Here is a 19,877-nt window from a genome sequence, read left to right as displayed (position 1 = left end):
ATTAGTATTAAATAATTTTGTTTAATTAATATTTACATATTAAAGGCCCCGCATAAATTTTTCGCCTTAGGCCCCAAGTTATGTTGAGCCGCCCCTGATTGAAAGGAAGAGAAGACACACGTTCATGTGTTGTAGACTTGTAGCTCCTAATGATTTTTATCTCTCTCTTCAATCTTCATGCATGGTAACTTTTTTTTTTTTTTTTTGGTTTCCCATGGGGTGTTTGGGCTAGCTTACGCACACCTTGATTGATCCTCGCTCGCGGTGGGAGTCTTCCACTGGCTACAAGGTATTGCAACTACTGGGACTCAAACTGGGGAGCAAACCCAATCGAACCCCAGAGCCTTACCCAGTGATGAACAAGCCACTTGGACCTAAGTTTTAATTCAAGCCTATTATATATATATATATATATATATATATTTCCAAATCTCAGGCGGACCATTGCCACCCCCCCCCCCCCCCCCAAAAAAAGGTCAAACTATAGCTCCGTCTCTACCATCATGGTTAGAAGGTATAAACTATTAAGTTTTATTATAAACATAGACTTCTTTTTAAGGCCGAACTAGAGACTCCTTCATCTTTAAGGTTGATTTAACATCTATTTACTAATAATGTCTAAGTGAGTGTTTGGAGATGGTCTTCAAATTGAATGTGTCTATATCTATTAGAATTATTATTTATTTAATAAAATAAATTTGAATATGCAATAATTAAAGAAAAAACCGTGCTCCTTAGAATTATTATTTATTTAATAAAATAAATTTGAATATGCAATAATTAAATAATAAAGGGAAAAACCTCACATCACACACACACACACACATAAATAAATAAAAACCGTGCGGAGCACGGGTCTGTAACTAGTGACCAATTAAAGTGGGTGTCTCTAATGTAGAATCAGTTTTTGCATCTACAAAATTATTTTTCATTGAGAGCTCAATTCCATAAGAACGAGTGTCCCTGTTACTGCTATGAAAGTAGAATAAAATCATTATGTATTATAGGACCATAAAATATAATGAAGTGAACCACAATGTCCATCTTGTGCCTTACTATGAATTCATTCACTTAAAATGAAAGATAATTCGTAGTTCGCATGAAATTCAGAGTGATGATCAAAATAGGTATAACCATTTAAGCTTTGTTGGGTGCTCTAGATCAAAACTGAAACATAATCAAATTCACAATCATTTTGATCTCACTGTATGGACACAACCAGATATTTATAGTCATCAATCTATAGAGATGGAAGGGCTCTTGTAACTTTTCAATCATCTAAAATCAACTTCTGCTTATCAACATTTAAATGCACATCATCACTTCTTAAATCAACCTAAATCAAACCAAAGGTACAATAATACACCGAGTAACCCTACTATGCAAGTATATGGGAGTAATTCATGCTTTGAAAAAAGAGGGTGCATTGTGATTACAACAAATGCAAAGCCTTTAGTCAAACACTGCTGAACCCTATGAATTTCATTATTATTATTATTATTTTTTTTTTTTACAATCCTAATTTAACAGTTACTTTTTACAAGTGCATATCAACTGAATCCACGCCGTGAGTAAAAATTTTCTGCAGTGGACCAATAAGAGTAGCACCACCAGAGAGCCCCTCTTATTACAAACTCATTTACAAAGCTCAAACTGTAAAAATCTTTCTCACCTTCTTCATCTTCCTGCGGCATATAGGACAAGTACCAGACTCTTCTGCAATCCTGTAGAGTTAACAGATTTGAAAATCTTTCTGTCAAATTTTAACAAGTTGCCAATGGTTGGAAACAAAATCATATGTGACAATGAACATAGAACGCATTTAAAGTTTACATTGAACAAGTTTTGCATATAAGTTAGTTGTTGTGCTAAGTAATCTCTATAAATCATCCAAAATATAAATATCTCTATGAATTATTATTAGAGACTGAGATATGAAGTCTAAGCATTAGATGAAGTAAAATAATTTTCAAACTTAATTAAGGCTCCATGGCTGCAACTCAAATCTAATAAGCCTTAATGCTAACATTTGGTTCCATGAATCATTTTCAACTGTTTCAAGCCTTTTTGCTAACAGCATCAAAATCTAAAGTCACAAGTTTTCCAATTCAGATTTCTTAAAATAGTAAGTGCAGTATATATTTACCTTGTTCCACATGTAAAACAGGCAGCACAATGACCACATGGTAGAAAGAAACAATCTCTAGAGGAATCAAAGCAAATGACACAAAGACGCTGGGGATTGTTGCTGTTTTTGCCTTCTGTTATTTGCTGACCTTCAATACAATTCACCGCAAGCTGCTCCTCCAGATCCTCCTCGTCGTGTGAGACAGAGTCATAAGATGAACCCCAACTTGATACATCTTCATCTTTGTGCAAAAGCAATGGGGCTCGTTCAGTTCCCACCTCCGCTGGCTGAAATCTTGTTCTATCTTCAGCCGTGGTTTGGAAAGTGTTGAAGAATCTGAACGCCAGTAAGATGAGTACAGTCATTACACCTGCATGCAGGAAAGTGGTGAATATGAAGTTGGACGTTCCCTTTTTGCTGTCATGAAAGGACATAAATGCAAATCAAAATAACCTGATCCAACAAAATATGTGACCCATCGTGGTCCATAAGAGAGTTTGACATACCATTCATCATCAGTGCCCTGAAAGAACCAACGTTTGTCAAATTCACATATAGAAACTAAAAGTTCTAATGATATCAAGATCCAGAGAACACATAAACTTCACAAATAAATGAAATTTGAATGGTGCTGTGAAGTTAGTAAATGATAGCTCTTACCTCTTTCAGATGTGGAGAAATAAGGACAGCAACATTTGTTCCTAAAAGAGAGAGCTTCAAACTACACAAAGGGTTACCCAGGGAGCACAGGTAATATGCCTGAGTTGTGTTATAGAGGAAAGCATTTATGGTGAAATTTAATTCTACCTGTTACAATTCAGCATTCATAGCAGATAAATTATCTAATGATTTGAAGGTGTCTGCATGTGCATATAATGTATTATACCATAACCATCAGTAAAGTGCTAAACAAAAAAGAAAGAACCCATCCATTTTCTGTTTTAACTAATAGGAGGATTACCAACAGCACGTGCAAAGTTTCTTTTGTGCAGCTTTTAGCAGCCTATATTGATATTTTAGATAAATAAACAAATATAACATGAGAAACATTGTTTTTGGTATGGGCATATATGCTATAATCAAATTTATAAGGGAGTTTCAGATATGTTACTTTATATTTCATACCCCTCATTATATGCAATATGGTAGACTCCTCTTACTAGATGGATTACAGGTGCAGCCCAAATTACAAAAGTGGCTCTTACCATACAGCTGAATAAATCATCACTTTCAACATACTAAACATGGTGGTTAGAACTTCTCAACTCAAACCTGAAATATCCAGTAAAGTGCACTAGGTGCAATTGAGTCACAAGGCTTCTAGTGATTCTTATCACACTGTCCTACTGTCTTGCCTTGTTAGGCCTATTTCTGAAATAGGTTCAACAGAAAGGGTTACCAAACAAGCAGCTCTTGATGAAACACCAACTTTTCAATCTTTTATACCGTAATCAGTGGGGTTGAAATAACCAAAGCAGCTAAGGGAACCAATAGGATGATTTTGACCAAAGTGACAGTTATGCCTTTTCCAATGACTACACTTAAGACATTTTTCCTTAGGGTACGTTTGGTACACTGAATGTGGATTACAACAGGAATGGTAACCTTTATTACCAAGAATAAAATGTGTTGTAATGGAATAACTAAATCTATTCATTAGTTTGGTTGTGAGTTGTAATATTAGAATAAAACTTATGATCTATTTCAGGAAAAATCTCATTCATACAATTACATTTCCTAGAAAATAATATATTTTAAATTTTAGAGAGATGAGTTATTTTTTTATGATTTTTTATTTCCATAATTGTTAAGTGAGTATGGAAAGTTTATTTATTTGGAAATATATTAATGTTAGAAATTATTACATCTACTAAGGAATAACTATTACAACCCTTTTAGAGAGGAATAGTTATTCCTCATTTTAAAGAATAGCTATTCATAAGGAATGACTATTCCCTGTAATAAAAACATAACCAAACTATTGAATAGCTAAACCATAGGAATAATTATTACATTACAATGCCTATTACAGTCTACCAAACGTGCCATTATTGGGGAGAAGGGTGGAAACAGTCAAACAGAGGATTTACTTTTTTTTCTATATCCATCTCATGATTCTCATCTTTGACATTGGATTCTTATGGTTACTAGATCGGACATTTGGTAAATATAGTTTTACAGAAATATTTTGGTACACTACATTATATCTTCTCACCACATCTCAAAAAACTAACAGTATAAGGCATGTGCCCTGGCCTATGATACAACCATGAAAATTTTCAAACACACAAGTCTTGCCATTTTGTATATCAAAACAAGAGACTCAACAAGGAAGTAAGTTTTTTTTGTAGCAATACAGGATGTAGTAAACATTCAGACAATTACCTCCACCTCCTCAGAGTGCAAGTTCCCCACTGCAATATAATAATCGGAGGACTTTGATATTTTCTGTTGAATCTTACCACTTCCTGCAATGTAGGTGGGTTTTAAACATCAGTTTTATTTTGGGTAAGTAGTTTCAAACATTGTACCTCATGTCAAAGGGGGAAAATGAAACTTATATTAATGAAATTTACCATGAATAATATTCCAAGACAAAGTTGTATTAGGATATGATGGGTCCTCTATCCACTCAACAAGGCTATCTTTACCTGCAGATTTAGATGAAAATTAAGACGGGAAATATCAACTAAGGAACATCATTGTTGTAACTAGTACCAATGTTTCTGTTTATGCATGCATTCCAAATAATAGTTAAGCATAAGTCTAAAAATTTGATTGATCATCCCATACCGTAGGACATATGGTCCAGCTTACTGTGCACTTATATATGTAAAAGCTACTTGATGTTCCACAACTAGTTAGATTCTCATGTGAACTTGCAATATATCACTGAACTGTACCAGATGCAATGATAGGGTCTAAATTGAATTGTGGCCCTTAAACTGAATTAAATACCAAGCAGTTCCATAAATATTTTTCCAATTCTACCACCTATTTGCTTTGGGATAAGAATAGATTCTGATAACATTACAGAGTCTGCTGACTTAAAAACTTCGATGCATTTCTACAAAAGTATTTCATTCTTAAAATAATAATAATAAGAATAATACCATCATATTCAAGGATCAAGAAAGTGGACTTTGGAAAATACCTTGTGCAATCACAAGGGATAAAGGTGAGGAGCTTGGAGATTTTACATGGTATATGATATCCACTGTGGACCCTTTGTTCAGGTAGTAAATCAAGTCCTACAACATGAGAAGAATTCCAAATTTACCAGATCAGTCCAAACACCTAGAATGCTCTAGGAATACAGCTCATGCATATCTATTACTTGAAAGTACAGAGAGGAAAGTGAACAAATAAACTGAAATAATTGAATTTTTAATGAAATGAATTCAGAAAAAGATTGTATAGGTCGTAGGAAATGTGCCTTGTGAAAATTGGCTGGTACAAATATATTATGTGTTTCAGTCCAGGTGATCTCAACATCCAGGGGAGGAGGTTTATAAAATCCATATAGCACTGGCCCAACTTCTGGCTCATTGATTTCCTCGGCCTGTTTGTAAACAGAATGAGATTAGTGCATATTAACAGTAGCAGTATAAGCAAGAAAAAAAAATAGAAAAACTAAATGAGAATTCTATTAGATACAGAAAATTACCATAATAGACTGCACAAAGAATGGGTTAGTTTGTATTAGGCGGGAGCAATTTGGGCCCAATTGTAGATCCACAGATCCATAAAATCCAAAAATCAGAGTCATGGATGCTGCTGGTGATGAATAGCAAACCAAAACCAAACCAGATCAGAAAGATTATAAGGCAAGAGCAAATGAATTAATCATGTGTAACGTGACTATAAAAAGCAAGAAAAATAACAGCTACGATTGGCTTCTTAGAATATGTTGAGAAAACCAATAACACAATTGAACATCAGAACACCTTTTCTAATACAGGCAAATTAATTTCATTGACTTGGCCTCAATTTTCACTGCAAGTAACATAGTGCCCATTTAATTCATGGACAAAAAAAATGGGAAGTGAATAAATCAAAATGGCTGATTCATAATTCAAGAAAGGATCAATCTTTCTTTCTTTATTTCTTTTTTCAATAGATACTATAGAATTTGTAGGTATGCGTTCACTCCATGATGATTGATCTCTACTATCAGGCCAAGTCACTAACTGCTTTTGGTGTAGACAAGCTTAGAACTCAGGCCCTTATTCGATGACAAAAAAATTTACCAATTGGGTTTACTAGAACCCGAAAAGATCAATCTTTTAAGCATTCATAATTCTTATATCTAGTTACTATCTGCACTTAATTATAGTTATATGCATTTTCCTTGGACATGTAACAAAAGTAAAACAAACATGCATAAAAGGGGGGAAAAAAGGAAGAAGATGAAGAAGAGGAAAAAGTAAATGAGGATGAAACTTACCAAAGAACCAAAATGTGACGAGCACAAAGAGGCAAGCCCATACATCATCCCTTGTCTCAGTCGAGGGCGCATCAGATATGGATATGTTCACACGATAGGATAAATTAGAAGGCTGCTGTTGTTGCCGGCGATGATTGAGAAGTATGTGGTGGCGGTGGTGGTGGTGGCGGTGATGGTGAAGGTGATCATTTTCTCCATTCTCATGTTGTTCAATTTCTACTTCTTCTTGAACCTGTGAAGTAGGCGGCAATGAAGAAGATGGACCGTCAGTGGAGGTTGTGACAGTAGAAGAAGAAGAAGAAGGCGTAGTTCCATGTTGGCTATGTTCTGGTTCTTCCATTCTGACAAAAAAGTTAGAATTGGTAAAATGGGTTTTTGAGAGAGAGTATGAAAAACACAGAACTAATAGTATAATAATATAGATTATCGACAAGTACAATTTAGAATTTGATCATGAAAGTAAAAACCCTTTTCCAAGATCTTTAATTCCCAGTCTTTCTTACCTTGAAAATTTTGGTATGAATGAGCCATTGGAAATACAGGGCGATGGTGGCGAAGCTACGTCACTCACCAATAGGTCCTCTCTTAGGCTTTTTCTTCTTCCTAGGAATGTTAGTTTTTTTTTTTTTTTTTTTGCTAGGTCATAGGAATGTTAGTTGGGGACAGTTAGTTTCGTTTTTTTAAGGAAATTGGGTGACAGTTAGTTGGGTTCCAATTTTTGCTAGCTATTTTGAGTTGGGTTTGATAGTCAATTTGTTTCGCCTTCACTTGCCCTTGCTTTTAGCATTAGAATACCAAAATGGACAGTTTAATTGACATGGGAATGGCGATTTGATTTATACTTGTACGGCTTATCTTAATAAATGTACTTAAAAGGCCGTTATTAATAAATTATGACACTACTTCAATAAAAAATATAAAAAATTATCAACAAAATTAATTATTTTATCAATTTTTTATAAAATATTTTTAAAAAATAGTATATAATCCAACACTCTTAAGACATTTGTTAACATTTCTTTACTTCTATTATGCTTAGGTCACAAAAATAGTTTAAGAGTCTTATAGCTTAATAGTCAATACATTTTGTTTTTAACTTACAGCTTAATAAGTTAATAGGATTCAAATCCCTTCATTTCATTTCATTCCAATATCCAATTATAAAAATAAAATAACATAAAAAAAGTCAAGAAAATAGGTTGCCCATTTTTTTTTTTTTATACAAGATAGAATTCTACTCTAGCCTAATCTAAGTGTATATGTGTGTGAAGCTCCCTCCTGGAGAATTGAACCCCGGCCCTTGCCCCCCACACCTCACAAGCACTTATACTTGTGGAGTGATCATCGCACCAAAGGTGTGCGGTGGTTAAATAGGTTGCCCATTTGAAAAGAAACCCATGGTGAGAAAGCTTAGTACAGTAAGACGTTCAATTGTGATTTGAACAAAAAATGAAAGTTAGGAGAAAATTAGAGAGCTCAACAATCTAATAAACCTGCTTGGAATTAAAATAAACTTGGCTAGGTATCAAGTGCTCTAATCAAATTTATCTCACTTTTATTGGTAATTATAAATAATATTAAAGTGATTAACTTTTTTTTTTTTTGAAAATCAAAAAGTGATTAACTATGATCATTGTTTTCTTTGCTTGTAAAAATGAATCTTAATTAATTTCTTTAATTGTTTTAGTTGTTCTCTATTTCAATTATTTATTGAAAAAAAAAAACTAGACAAGGAAATATTCTAAATGGGTTGAATATTTTATCCTTTTTGAGGCCCTTTTCATGATCAATATGTTTTTTATTTTCAGTTCAACGGTTTGATATTTACCAGTTTGAATTTTTTCTTGAAAATGTTTTTTTCTCTAAAGTTAAATAATGTTCTATACCTTTCTTATTCTCAAACTTTATATAATGTTCGACTCCTCAAGAAGTTTTTAGTGTCACAAATTTGTATCATGGATGTATGGCATTGTTGAATCCATTACTCTATTTCTATGTATTTGTTGCTCCTGGACTTAAATTATTTAATTGGGTAAATTACAAAATTGGTCCTTATTCTTTGTATCGTATGTTATTTTGGTCCCTAACTCTTTTAGTGTTGTGTCAATTTAGTTCCTGTCATTATTCTTTGGATGGAAAAAAAATTGATGTGTCAAATAGAATAATAAAAAATTATTTTTCATGTCATGCCAATTACCAAAGGTATCGCAAACCCAAAAAAAAAAAAAAAAAAAAAAAAAAATTCACTTACATACCCTGAGATTTGAGGTAATTTCAATCAAGTCCATAACATTTAAAAATAGACCCTCTTAGTCCCTATCCTAAAACGGCTTATAACGTCATTACATATTCTCTCCTCCCTCTCATCCCTCTCCCTAAGTCTCTCTCTCCCCTTTCTCTGATTCTTAAAAATTGAAGAACATGAACTTTCTCAGTAAAACAACGAAAAGAAAAAATGCTTGACCACCGACCTAGTAAAACCCACAAACCCAATGACCACCAACCACTAGCAAAATCCACAGACCCAGCAAAACAATGGCATTAGTAAAACTCATAAACCCAGCAAAACAATGGTATCAACAAAACCCATAAACACCATCAACAAAACCCATCCACAAACCTAGAACTAGCGACCACAGACCACCAGCATCAACAAATTCACAAACATGTCAAACCCACAACATCTTCATCACATCTCTTTTCTGTGGCTTTGTGACAATCTGCCACTAACCACCCCACAACAAACCCAGAACCAATGATCTAAACCAAATCCCACAAAACTCCAACACCTATACAAAAAAACCCAAATTCTCTATCATTGATCCAAACCAAAACCAACCCATTACAAAACCCACCACCACGACGCCATTATAAAGATGAAGAAAGAGAGACGAGAGAGTCAGAAGTTATGGACTGAGATGGTCAGAGTAAGAGAGAGAAGAGAAGAGAGAGAAAATAGAAATCAGAGAGCGAGGCGAAAGAGTCAGAGGAAGAGAGAGACAAGAGAAGAGAGCGAAAATAGAAATCGGAGAGAGAGGTGAGAGGATCAGAGGAAGAAAGAAGAAAGAAGAGAGAGACGAGAAAGAGAAGAAATGTGAGAAAGAGAAGAGAGTTCTAAGAGAGAGAGAGAGAGAGAGAAACTAATAAAACAAGTAAAGGCATTACAAGCCGTTTGGGGGGCCAAAATTGGGAATTAAGCCCATTTTCCTAACTATATAGTTAGTAGGCACAGTTTCAAAAATATATATTTTACTAACATCTCAAGACTCAATTTTGGGCTATAAATTGAGTCTCAAAAACTCGGTTTTCATGGTCTGATCACGTCTGATATGGCATTTTTTCCACGTAGCGTCCACATGAAAATCGAGTCTCTAAGACTCGATTTATAAGCCCTTTACAAAACAAGTATAATGCACACCCTTTACACCTTCTCATCTCATCAGATAATCAGAAAAAAAAAAAAAAAAAAAAAAAAAAAACCTAGATCATCATGGGACCATGGGTGGGTGGGTTTCAAGTTGGCGTGGGTCGTGTGTGGTCGTGGGGAGTGGGTGGCCGTCGATGGTCATCAGTGCTCATAGCTAGCCGTGGGTCGGGTTTAGATCGTCGTGGGTCGCCATGGATTGAAAAAGCTGAGTAGAATGGGTTTTCTTGGTGGATTAGTTCTCTGTAACTTTGTATTTTTTTTCAAAGTTCTTGTGGGTTCTGGGGTTTTCATCACTGTGTATTTGGGGAATTTAGAGACAGTCCCATATACGAAGCGAACCCATTTTGTGCTTTTTTCAAAAAGAATGGAGAGGAGGCTAGGAGAGACTTCAGAAGAAGAAGAATAAGAACTCAGCTGGTTTTATTTTTTATTTTTTCCGTATAAGTCTGTTTGTGGCTTGTAGGATAAATTGAGCTTCTAACTGTCGAGATATAAATCGAGTCTCTAAGACTCGATTTCCAGGTGGACGCCACGTGAAAAAAATGCCACGTTAGACCTAATTAGAACATAAGCCCTAAATCGAGTTTTAGAAACTCGAGATGTTAGTAAAAAATATAGTTTCGAAACAGTGCCTACTAACTATATAGTGGGCAATTGGGGTTAATGGCCAATTTTGGCCCTGTTTGGGGTATTGGACTGAGATTATTAGTTTTTAAATATTGGACTTGATTGTCACTAGCCCAAACCAAAAAAAAAAAAAAAAAAAAAAAAAAAAAAAAAAAAACCACAATCATCAAATCAAATTGCTTTTCTCTACGAAGCCTTCATTTTATAGGAATAATTCTCAACAAACATCAAATCAAAGCAAGTTTCCAAGGGTTGATATTTTCTTTCAAGCATTCTATCAAACACTTCCAAGACAAATTCATAAACTGCTATTCTTAGATATCTATTCAACAAATATTACTTGTTTTCATATTATACTAAATAAATTCCTCATCCAATAATGACTATTTCAATTGTGAGTGAGAAAGTGACCAATTATAAATCCAAAAAATGAAAAGGTTAAATTACACATGAACAGATAAACAAGCATTTGAAAAATCTTTTCCACAGCTAGGAATCCGTTACAAAAAATAAATAAATTTCTAATCTTCCCTGAAAAATCACATAATATTTTCTTTTTGTCATGCCCCAAACCCAACCAAAAGGGCTAAGCACGCAACAACAGCCACACACTTACAAGGTTTTTAACCTTACAAGCATGCAATGCCTTCAAAGAGTAATAATAAACCTCAACAATTGTCATATTTTAGATCAAATCCAATTAAGCACAAAAGTACGAAAATAATAATAATCTCCCAACATCACTAAAAATAGACTAAATCTCTTAAGAGTCTAAACAAAAGATAACTTTTGAAACATAAAAGTCCAAATCTTATTCCAACAATTCCTAAACTTCACTCATACGCACAACCCAGGGAAAGCCCATACACATGCTATTCCTCAGGATAAGGATCTGAAAGGGGGAGGAAGAGGGGTGAGTTGACAACTCAATTAGTAATCAAATCCTAACAAGCTAAAACAAGCATATAGATTGATAAAATAATACATTGTTTATAAGATCAAATATTTCACATATGTCAAAAGTTATAATATATTATGGGTTTCAAAATAAACATAAGAAGTTTCATAGACTTAAAATAATTCACATAGTCAAACAAATTCATATTCTTAACAATATTTTATGACCATGGTCACGCTATATCCCCATAACTAAGCATCAGATTCAGATGAAACTAGTTTCATACTAATGTATATTCCCTAGATGAAACTAATTTTATTACCAATGAATGGCCCTTATTGGTTGGGTACCAGATTCAGAGCATAGTTAGCTTTTCCCAAATCAATATATATAGTAGTCAAATACATTTATGATGATTCCTATTCTTTTCTTTAAATCAATGTAGCTAAAACAATTGAAATAAAATTGTAATAATTGTAAAACAATATTCAAGAGCTAAAATGCAGTAGTATAAGCAAAAATAAGCCCATTTGGAAATAAGGTTACTTATTTCAACTAACACACCACAAAAGAATTTCTCATTAACCCTTCTTCTAAAATTGTTAGATATCACCTAAAACAATCTTTAGGTACCATTTAATCAACAATCAAATAATTAAAGAAAAACTTATAATGACACTCGACTACAAAAGAAGCTTCTAAAATATCTAATAATTTTCCACTATTATCTCACACCCAAAAATCCACGTATTTATAAATATACTTTCTTTACATTTCTGCCACCACTAGTTCCCTAGTGATAAAGCCTATAAAATGAATATAGTATCAAAACCAAAATTTTTAGTATTATGCTAGAAAAGATAAGGCAACGTCACTTGTAATAAAGAAAATAGATTTGTACCCATTCATGTATGAGTAAGCCACAATAATTTTCACTATTTTTGTCACATTTTGCCTATCTAACAAGTTATAAGAGCACCCACAGTAGATGTGGCAAATGTGCCAAATGCCAAATATTTGGCACATTTGCCACACCAAACACAAAAAACACCTTCCATCAGATATTGTATATGTGCCAAAATTATACCATTTCTGTCCGTACCATTGCAAATTTGCAATGGTACGGACAGAAATGGTAAACCAAAGTATTGTTTTTTATTCGGCTTTCTCTCTCCTCTCACTTCTGGTCTTGATTTTTTCTCTCTTCTCACATCAGACCCAGCTCCTCCCTCAACAGAGAAAGAACAAAATGACACACTCCACATCTTCAAACAATAAGCTCCAAGGCAAGGTGGCCATTATCACAAGCTGAAATTGGTGGTTACTGGGTTTAAAGTGGTGGGTTGTTTCAGTGGTTGCTGGGTTCGGATTGGTGGTGGTCGTTTGGGTGTTGGCTGGGTTTCATGGTGGAGATCGGGTTTGGGTCACGGTGGAGATCAGGTTAGGGTATGGGTCACAGTGGAGATTGTGTTTGAGATCGGTTTTGGGTTTTAGTTCTCTCTCTCTCTTCAGTCGTTTGGGTTTCAGTTCTGGTGGTAGTTGGTGTTTCAGTGGTGGAGCCGTGGCTTGAATCGGTTGGGGCTTGGGTTGAATCGATTGCGGGTGATGGGTATTTTGGCTTGGGCTGAATTGGTGTTGAGATTGGTTGGTGTTCATGGGTATTTTGGCGCAAGCGGTATGGGTAAGGCCACTCTGATCATCGCCATCATCATCGTCGTCGTCATCGCCGCTCCGATCTCGCCGATCTCTCTCTTTTTTGGTGGTTGGTTGTTTTAATTTTTGGTGTAGGGGCTGATATTGGTTGTAGTGTTTGTTTGAGTTTTTTTTTTTTTTTTTTTTGGTAGCAGTGGCTAATATTGGTGGTCGGTGGTTAATCTGTGGGGATGGCTGGTGGTTGTGGGCTGTGGCAATTGATCTGTGGTGTAGATTGTTGTTGCTATTGTTGATGATAATGGGGGATGGGATAATATATTATTTTAATGTATAGGATTGAATGATAAAATATCTGATAAATGAGATGTTATAAAATGATGTGGTAAAATAATAAAGTAAGCCTTTAATGTGGTAAAATGACATAATTTTTGCAACATCTACTGTGGATGCTCTAAAGGGTGCAAATAAAATGGTGAGTCTATGTAAGTTCATGATTCCACCACTCATAAAGCGTCATATGGCAAAATTGTAATAAAATTGTAAAATTAATTATGGTACCAAACTTAGTTTTCATGTATTTCAAAATCTTCATTGTTCTTCCCCCCCCCCCCCCTTTTTTTTTGTGTGTTTTTACTCGTGACATTAGACTTGTGATGATTATCAAAAAAAAAAAAAAAAAGACATTAGACTTGTGATAACTTTGAGGCTGTTTGGCCAACCAAATTTGATAACTCAATTCTCAGTTTCCATAACTTATAACTCAAAAATGGTGGGACCCATAGCAAAAAGGTTGTTTGGCCAAACGATAACTCTGTTTCCATAACTCTGTTTCCATCACTCAATTCTCTGATTTTTGAGTTATGAGTTATGGAAACTGAAAACAACCAAAGGTTGTTTTCAATTTCCATAACTCATAACTCAATGACATTTTCGTAAATAAACACACATGGAGGGACCCACAACCGCAACTTTTGACCACCTTTTGACTTTTTTTTTTTTTTCACTTGTTCAGTCTTCAGTTCTGGTTTTGTTTTTGTTTTTTTTTTTTTTTTTTTTTTAGCTTCGGTGAGTTTGGGTACTGAAAAAAAAAAAAAAAAAGAAAAAAAAAAGAGAGAGAAAAAGCTACACCAGCTGACAGGTATGGGACCACAAATAGTGTGAAAAATATTGAGTGATGGAAATTGGGTGAGGATGCCAAACGGGTGTGAAAAATTGAGTGATGAGTGATGAGTTATGAGTGATAAGTGATAAGTGATGGAAATTAAGTGATGAAAAATGGTTGGCCAAACAGGCTCTTTATCACCTTAGATCTTATAGCCTCGACTATTAGTAGTCAACAATTTTAGTAGACTATTAGTAGACCATTTCTTAAAGAAAAGTCTGCAAGTTAGTGCTTGAAAGAATCTTGACACATCAGGCACAAAAACCCGTAGTTTCTATCACAATTAAGCGCAACAGTGGACATCAAAGAGAAGAATTATATTACCGAGAAAATGAAGATATAACACCCAATTCCGTTTGCATCATCAAACTGATAAGATATATAGATAGTTTCATTATTGGCGAAAATACCCACATAAATTTTTTTAATTTTATATAAAACTTAAATTTGATAAAAGCTGAGATTTCTTAGGCTCTTACTTCAGATATCTTTACTTGAATATCTTGAGTAATTCTCTCTCTCTCTCTCTCTCTCTCTCTCTCACAAAAATATCAATAGTTATTCGCTGACTAAATTAGCTTATAAATAATTAGGGTTTCAACCTTATTTTCTAAGAACTCCCTTAGTAATATTAATTATAAAATTAACCCCATAAAAAGGTTTACTTAAATACCTCAACAATTTCCGTCCAACACTTAACAATAGTGTATGTGCAAGTTAAAATTGAGTTTATGTAGGGAAATAAAATAAGTTATCTAACTATACATTACACGAAAAAGCTTGAAAATATGCTAGGTTTAACATGACACTCGAAAAAAAGAAGAAGAAAGTGATAGTAAGCACATAAAAGGACATGAGATGTACGTGAAAAACCCTAAAAAAGGATGAAAAACCATGGCGTGAGAAAGAATGGAATGTTCTTGCTCTGCTCAAATTGTATTGTGTGTGAAAAGAGGTCAATCTTGTACAATAAGGGTGTTTTCCTTCCTATCTTATCAACTTTATACTCTTTTCTTCCAATATCTCCTTGGGTTCTTGCCCTCAAAATACAGTTGCATGTTCCTCTTATAATCTGAGAAATATGGCTGAATATAAGGTCAGGTGTCAAGTCATCATTTTCTTATCTTGGACCTTTTCACAACTGTGAGGTTATCTGTTGACTAGAGGATAGGAATTGCGCCAACATGGCATTGGGACCCGTGGGTAGGTGACTTTGCCACTGCTTGGGAGACAAGTTCCTGGACATTGAGAGGCACATCAGGAGTATTGTGATTGATACATGTGTCTCTGAGGTGGTCCAACATGCATTCAACCAATAAGGGGTGTCCTCATAGCTTTTGACCTTAGAAAGTCACCATCTCCCTTTTTGTGAGTGCTTGAGTACCATGTCAAGTGCATATCTTACTTCCTTTCCAAGATAATCATGCCTTTAGCACAAACCAAGAACAAGATCCCTTAGCCAACACTTCCTCTTCCTTTGCTCACAGCTATTCCATATGTAAGGTCCAAATTCAACCATATATGCATTCTCTCATGCTTTAGTGGTGTTATGTACAAGTAGTGACTAATTTGACATAATACCGAAATGTTAAGGAACAAATTGACAAATGATACAAAGGATAGGACCAAGTTTGTAATTTATCCTATTTCATTTTATAAGCACATAGTCATACTTTAATACAAGAACTAGCTAAGTCAAAAACTCATAATATGCTACTTTGGATTCGATTCTAAAGGGATAAAAAAATCATTAAAAAAAAGACAATTTTAAGATTCCCTCCCCCCCCCCCTCAATATCTTCTCCTAGGGAGAAACAAAAAAAAAAAAAAAAAAAAAAAAAAAAGGGCCTAAAAGAATTTTCTCCCTAAAATATGTGACATTTATGAGGAAAAATGACCTAGAAGGGTAAAAAAAAAAATAATAATAATAATAAAAATTCGTGTTCTTTTATTTTTCTTTCGATTTCATCTAATAGCAAAAAAGAAAAAGAAAAAAGTGCATTCATGAAGTATATTATTCTTTAATTTTATGATCCATTTTATTAATAAATTTTAAATATGTTATTGATTTTTTTATTAGTTTACATCTTATTCTTAATTAAGTTATGCATCACAAGAGCATAACTCTAGATTATTTTAATTATTATTATTTAACTTGATATTGTTTTGAAACTATTTGAAAATATAGCATTTTATTTAAAATCATGTTTCCAAAACACGATTTTAAGTGTCGTTTCTTAAATTTTGATCAAGTTAATTGATTTTTTTTTTTTAAAAATAATAGTAAAAAAAAAACTACACCTCCAAATAGGAGTATTCGCGATGCGGTACGATTTAGCTGAAACCATAACTTTATTTTGGCGGTTACTTGTGCGGTGCGGTTTAGAGTTTAGCCAAAACCATAACTGCACCGCACCTTATTTTTGCAGTCATACGTGCAGTGCGGTGTATAAGATGCGGTTTTAACGGTTTGAAATTGGTATATATTTCAAATTTTAGGCTTTTCCTATTTAGCCAAAAACTAAGTTTTCTCTTTGTTTTGGGCCAAGTTTTAAACTATTAAACTAGTTTTTCTTTATTTTGAGCTGACTTTCCTAGTCAACACTTGTTAGAGTTATCAAACTATATATATATATATATATATATATATTTTGTTGAAAACTAAGGTTATTAAACTATTAATAATATATATAATATTAAAAATAAATAAATATATAAATATACAGATAGAGTGTAATGCGGTGTGATTTGTGTGATTTTTTTATTATAAAACCGTAAACCACGCTACACTATACAATGCGATGCACAGTTACATATAATGTGGTGCGGTTATACCATTAATATTAAAAAGATATTAGTTCACAAATTTTGCCCAAAGGATGCTATTATTTGACAACTATGTTGATGAAGAGGAGGAGGGTATGATTGTCTCAATAAGCCGAAGCCCATATCACTAGCGAATACTGATTGGCCTATTTTCTCACTAATCCAGGCAAAAGCCCAAATTGGAAAAATCGCCAAGCCTACACTCTTCAAGCAGTACCAACCAATAGAAACGAGCCGAAACACACAACAATCTACGTGTCAAACGTGAATTGGACAGTGATACCTGTTCCAGGCTCCTTAAAAATAGTTTCCGACAAATAGCATCTACATCCTCACCTCAGTACTTATTAGCAAAACCGAAAGCGAAACTGTGAGATTATTTGCAGCAGAAGAAGAATCCACGCCATGGCCAGAACGACATCGTTCCTCCTTTGTTCTTTCGTCCTCTTCGGAACCCTAGCTCTCATTCAGGTCAGGTCAATTCTTTTTTTAAAAGAAAACCATTATTCTTTTCATTTCTCTTAAGTCGATTTAGTTTCCTCTATAATTTTGATCTAATAATGTTTTTATTAGATCAAGATCGATGATCGATCTAATAAAATATTATTATTCATTCACATATACTTATATTTATGTATGATATAAATGATTGATCTTTCAGGCTAAGAAGCCAAAGGAAGATTTGAAGGAAGTGACCCATAAAGTTTATTTTGATGTTGAGATTGGTGGAAAGCCCGCTGGTAATGCTCTATACCATTACATTTCATTTCTTTTTTGTAAAAGAAAGAGACTTGCTTTGTTGGAAAAAAAATGGGTATTTTACTTTGATATTGTAGAAGTATTTTGCCAATTCCATGTTGGAATTGGCTGTGAGTAATGGGTATCAAAAGTTGTGAAATTTAATGATATAATGTTGTTGGAGGAACTGTGATCATGGTTGTTATGATACTCTTTAATCTTTATGATCTGTCATCTTTCAGGTCGAATTGTGATGGGTCTGTTTGGGAAGGCAGTTCCAAAAACCGCAGGTATGATTGTGTATTATCTGTTTTGAAAACACTGGATTAGATGATAGATACATACAATACATCATCCATTCAAACTTAATACGTTATATGGTTATTGACTTTTGCACCCTTCATTTTGGATTGCAGAGAACTTCCGAGCACTGTGCACAGGTGAGACTGTGACCTCAGCCTCTTTCCTATATTTATTTTTTTGAGATATACTGATCGTTATATCTATAGTTTATGTTCAAATCAAATTTCTGACTCTTGCGTATTCTGCTTCATCTGAAAATATGTTATGTGGTGCTTTAAGTTTTGGGGTTCCTCATGACCAATGTATTAAAATTAGACATAACGGTAACACAATCTCAAATACAATTACAACCAAGTGTGTGCGGTTGAAAAGTGTAAATTACTTGGGAGATACTGTAGAGAAAAGTATCTAGATATTCCCATCACCTTTCCTCAACAATTTGAAAAAAGAGTTGTAGATTTATGAGGAAAGTAGTAAGGGTTAACATGTGGTTTTTTCTTTTTCAATCATTTCAGGGGAGAAAGGTGTTGGAAAGAGTGGAAAACCACTCCATTACAAAGGTAGCACATTCCACAGGATTATTCCCAGCTTCATGCTCCAGGGAGGTGATTTCACACTAGGTGATGGAAGAGGTGGAGAATCAATCTATGGAGAGAAGTTTGCTGATGAGAACTTCAAGCTAAAGCATACCGGACCAGGTACGAATAGCACACCCCCACACCCCCCAAAAAAAAAAATCCCCCAAATTTATGTAAATAGTAACATTTTTTTTCTTCTTCTCTTTCTTGTGTATAGGGCTTCTGTCAATGGCAAATGCTGGCCCTGACACAAACGGTTCACAATTCTTTATTACAACAGTGACAACTAGCTGGTAATTAAATGTGCCCTCAGATTTTAAGTGAGAGAAAACAAATCGTCTAATTTGCATCTTATGTTATTTGTTGTGACAGGTTTTTAGTCAAAATATTCTCTTAGTTATATATGTTTACTATTTTCTGTGTGATGCTGAAAGTGTAGTGGATTCATGGTAGTTTATTAGACATGGGTCAGATCAGCAGCATTATTATTTTGCACTTCTAGCACTCAATATTAACCTTTTTTTCTTGACCCTTGCAACTTCACACATTTCCTCTCCTTTTATGTGTGTGTGTGTGTGTGTGTGAGAGAGAGAGAGAGAGAGAGGTAATTGTTGACATGGGATGGTTCTAAATATCCCAACCTTGCTATTTGTATTCAAATGGATTTATCAATCCCTTTATTTCCTTTTGTATTTTCAGGTTGGATGGTAGGCATGTTGTGTTTGGAAAGGTGCTATCTGGAATGGATGTTGTTTACAAGGTTGAAGCTGAAGGAAACCAAAGCGGCACACCCAAGAGCAAGGTCGTTATTACAGACAGTGGTGAACTTGATGCGTAATTTTCCTCGTTTATTTTCTACCCACATATTTAGTAATATCGTATTCCCCTTTCAGTTAGGTATGAGACTTTTATTTGAGGTATTAATGTAAGAAAAGATATTTCGCATTTAAGTTGTTCTTTTTCCCCATATTTTGTAGTAATAGCTTCTTTTTTTTCTAACGAATAAGAACTTTATTTAACCAAAGAGCAGAACAGTTTATACAATCAAGCAGTAAAAACAGCAGACAACAAGAAGAAATAGAAGAACTGCA

The 19,877-nt window shown here is 34.2% G+C and overlaps 2 protein-coding genes across 2 annotated transcripts; one reads left to right on the top strand and one right to left on the bottom strand.

The window, feature by feature from the left end:
- Window positions 1-1,258: 1,258 nt before the first annotated feature.
- Window positions 1,259-7,062, bottom strand: LOC115989602 (E3 ubiquitin-protein ligase APD2-like). Its single transcript, XM_031113380.1, has 11 exons — window positions 7,043-7,062; window positions 6,576-6,916; window positions 5,796-5,905; window positions 5,565-5,690; window positions 5,283-5,379; window positions 4,705-4,779; window positions 4,514-4,596; window positions 2,789-2,935; window positions 2,582-2,651; window positions 2,147-2,498; window positions 1,259-1,724 (listed from the first exon to the last, which is right to left on the bottom strand). The coding sequence occupies exons 2-11, from the start codon at window positions 6,913-6,915 to the stop codon at window positions 1,649-1,651; spliced, it is 1,476 nt and encodes a 491-aa protein (XP_030969240.1). The 5' UTR covers window position 6,916; window positions 7,043-7,062; the 3' UTR covers window positions 1,259-1,648.
- A 10,386-nt stretch (window positions 7,063-17,448) lies between these two features.
- Window positions 17,449-19,775, top strand: LOC115989597 (peptidyl-prolyl cis-trans isomerase CYP20-1). Its single transcript, XM_031113367.1, has 7 exons — window positions 17,449-17,638; window positions 17,829-17,907; window positions 18,148-18,195; window positions 18,322-18,345; window positions 18,724-18,906; window positions 19,004-19,079; window positions 19,486-19,775. Exons 1-7 carry the CDS (start codon window positions 17,573-17,575, stop codon window positions 19,622-19,624), a joined length of 615 nt encoding a protein of 204 aa, XP_030969227.1. The 5' UTR covers window positions 17,449-17,572; the 3' UTR covers window positions 19,625-19,775.
- Window positions 19,776-19,877: the final 102 nt, after the last annotated feature.

The sequence above is a fragment of the Quercus lobata genome, chromosome 1, assembly GCF_001633185.2.
Source record: "Quercus lobata isolate SW786 chromosome 1, ValleyOak3.0 Primary Assembly, whole genome shotgun sequence".
NCBI lineage: Eukaryota > Viridiplantae > Streptophyta > Magnoliopsida > Fagales > Fagaceae > Quercus > Quercus lobata.
This window is presented reverse-complemented; position numbering and strand designations above follow the sequence as displayed.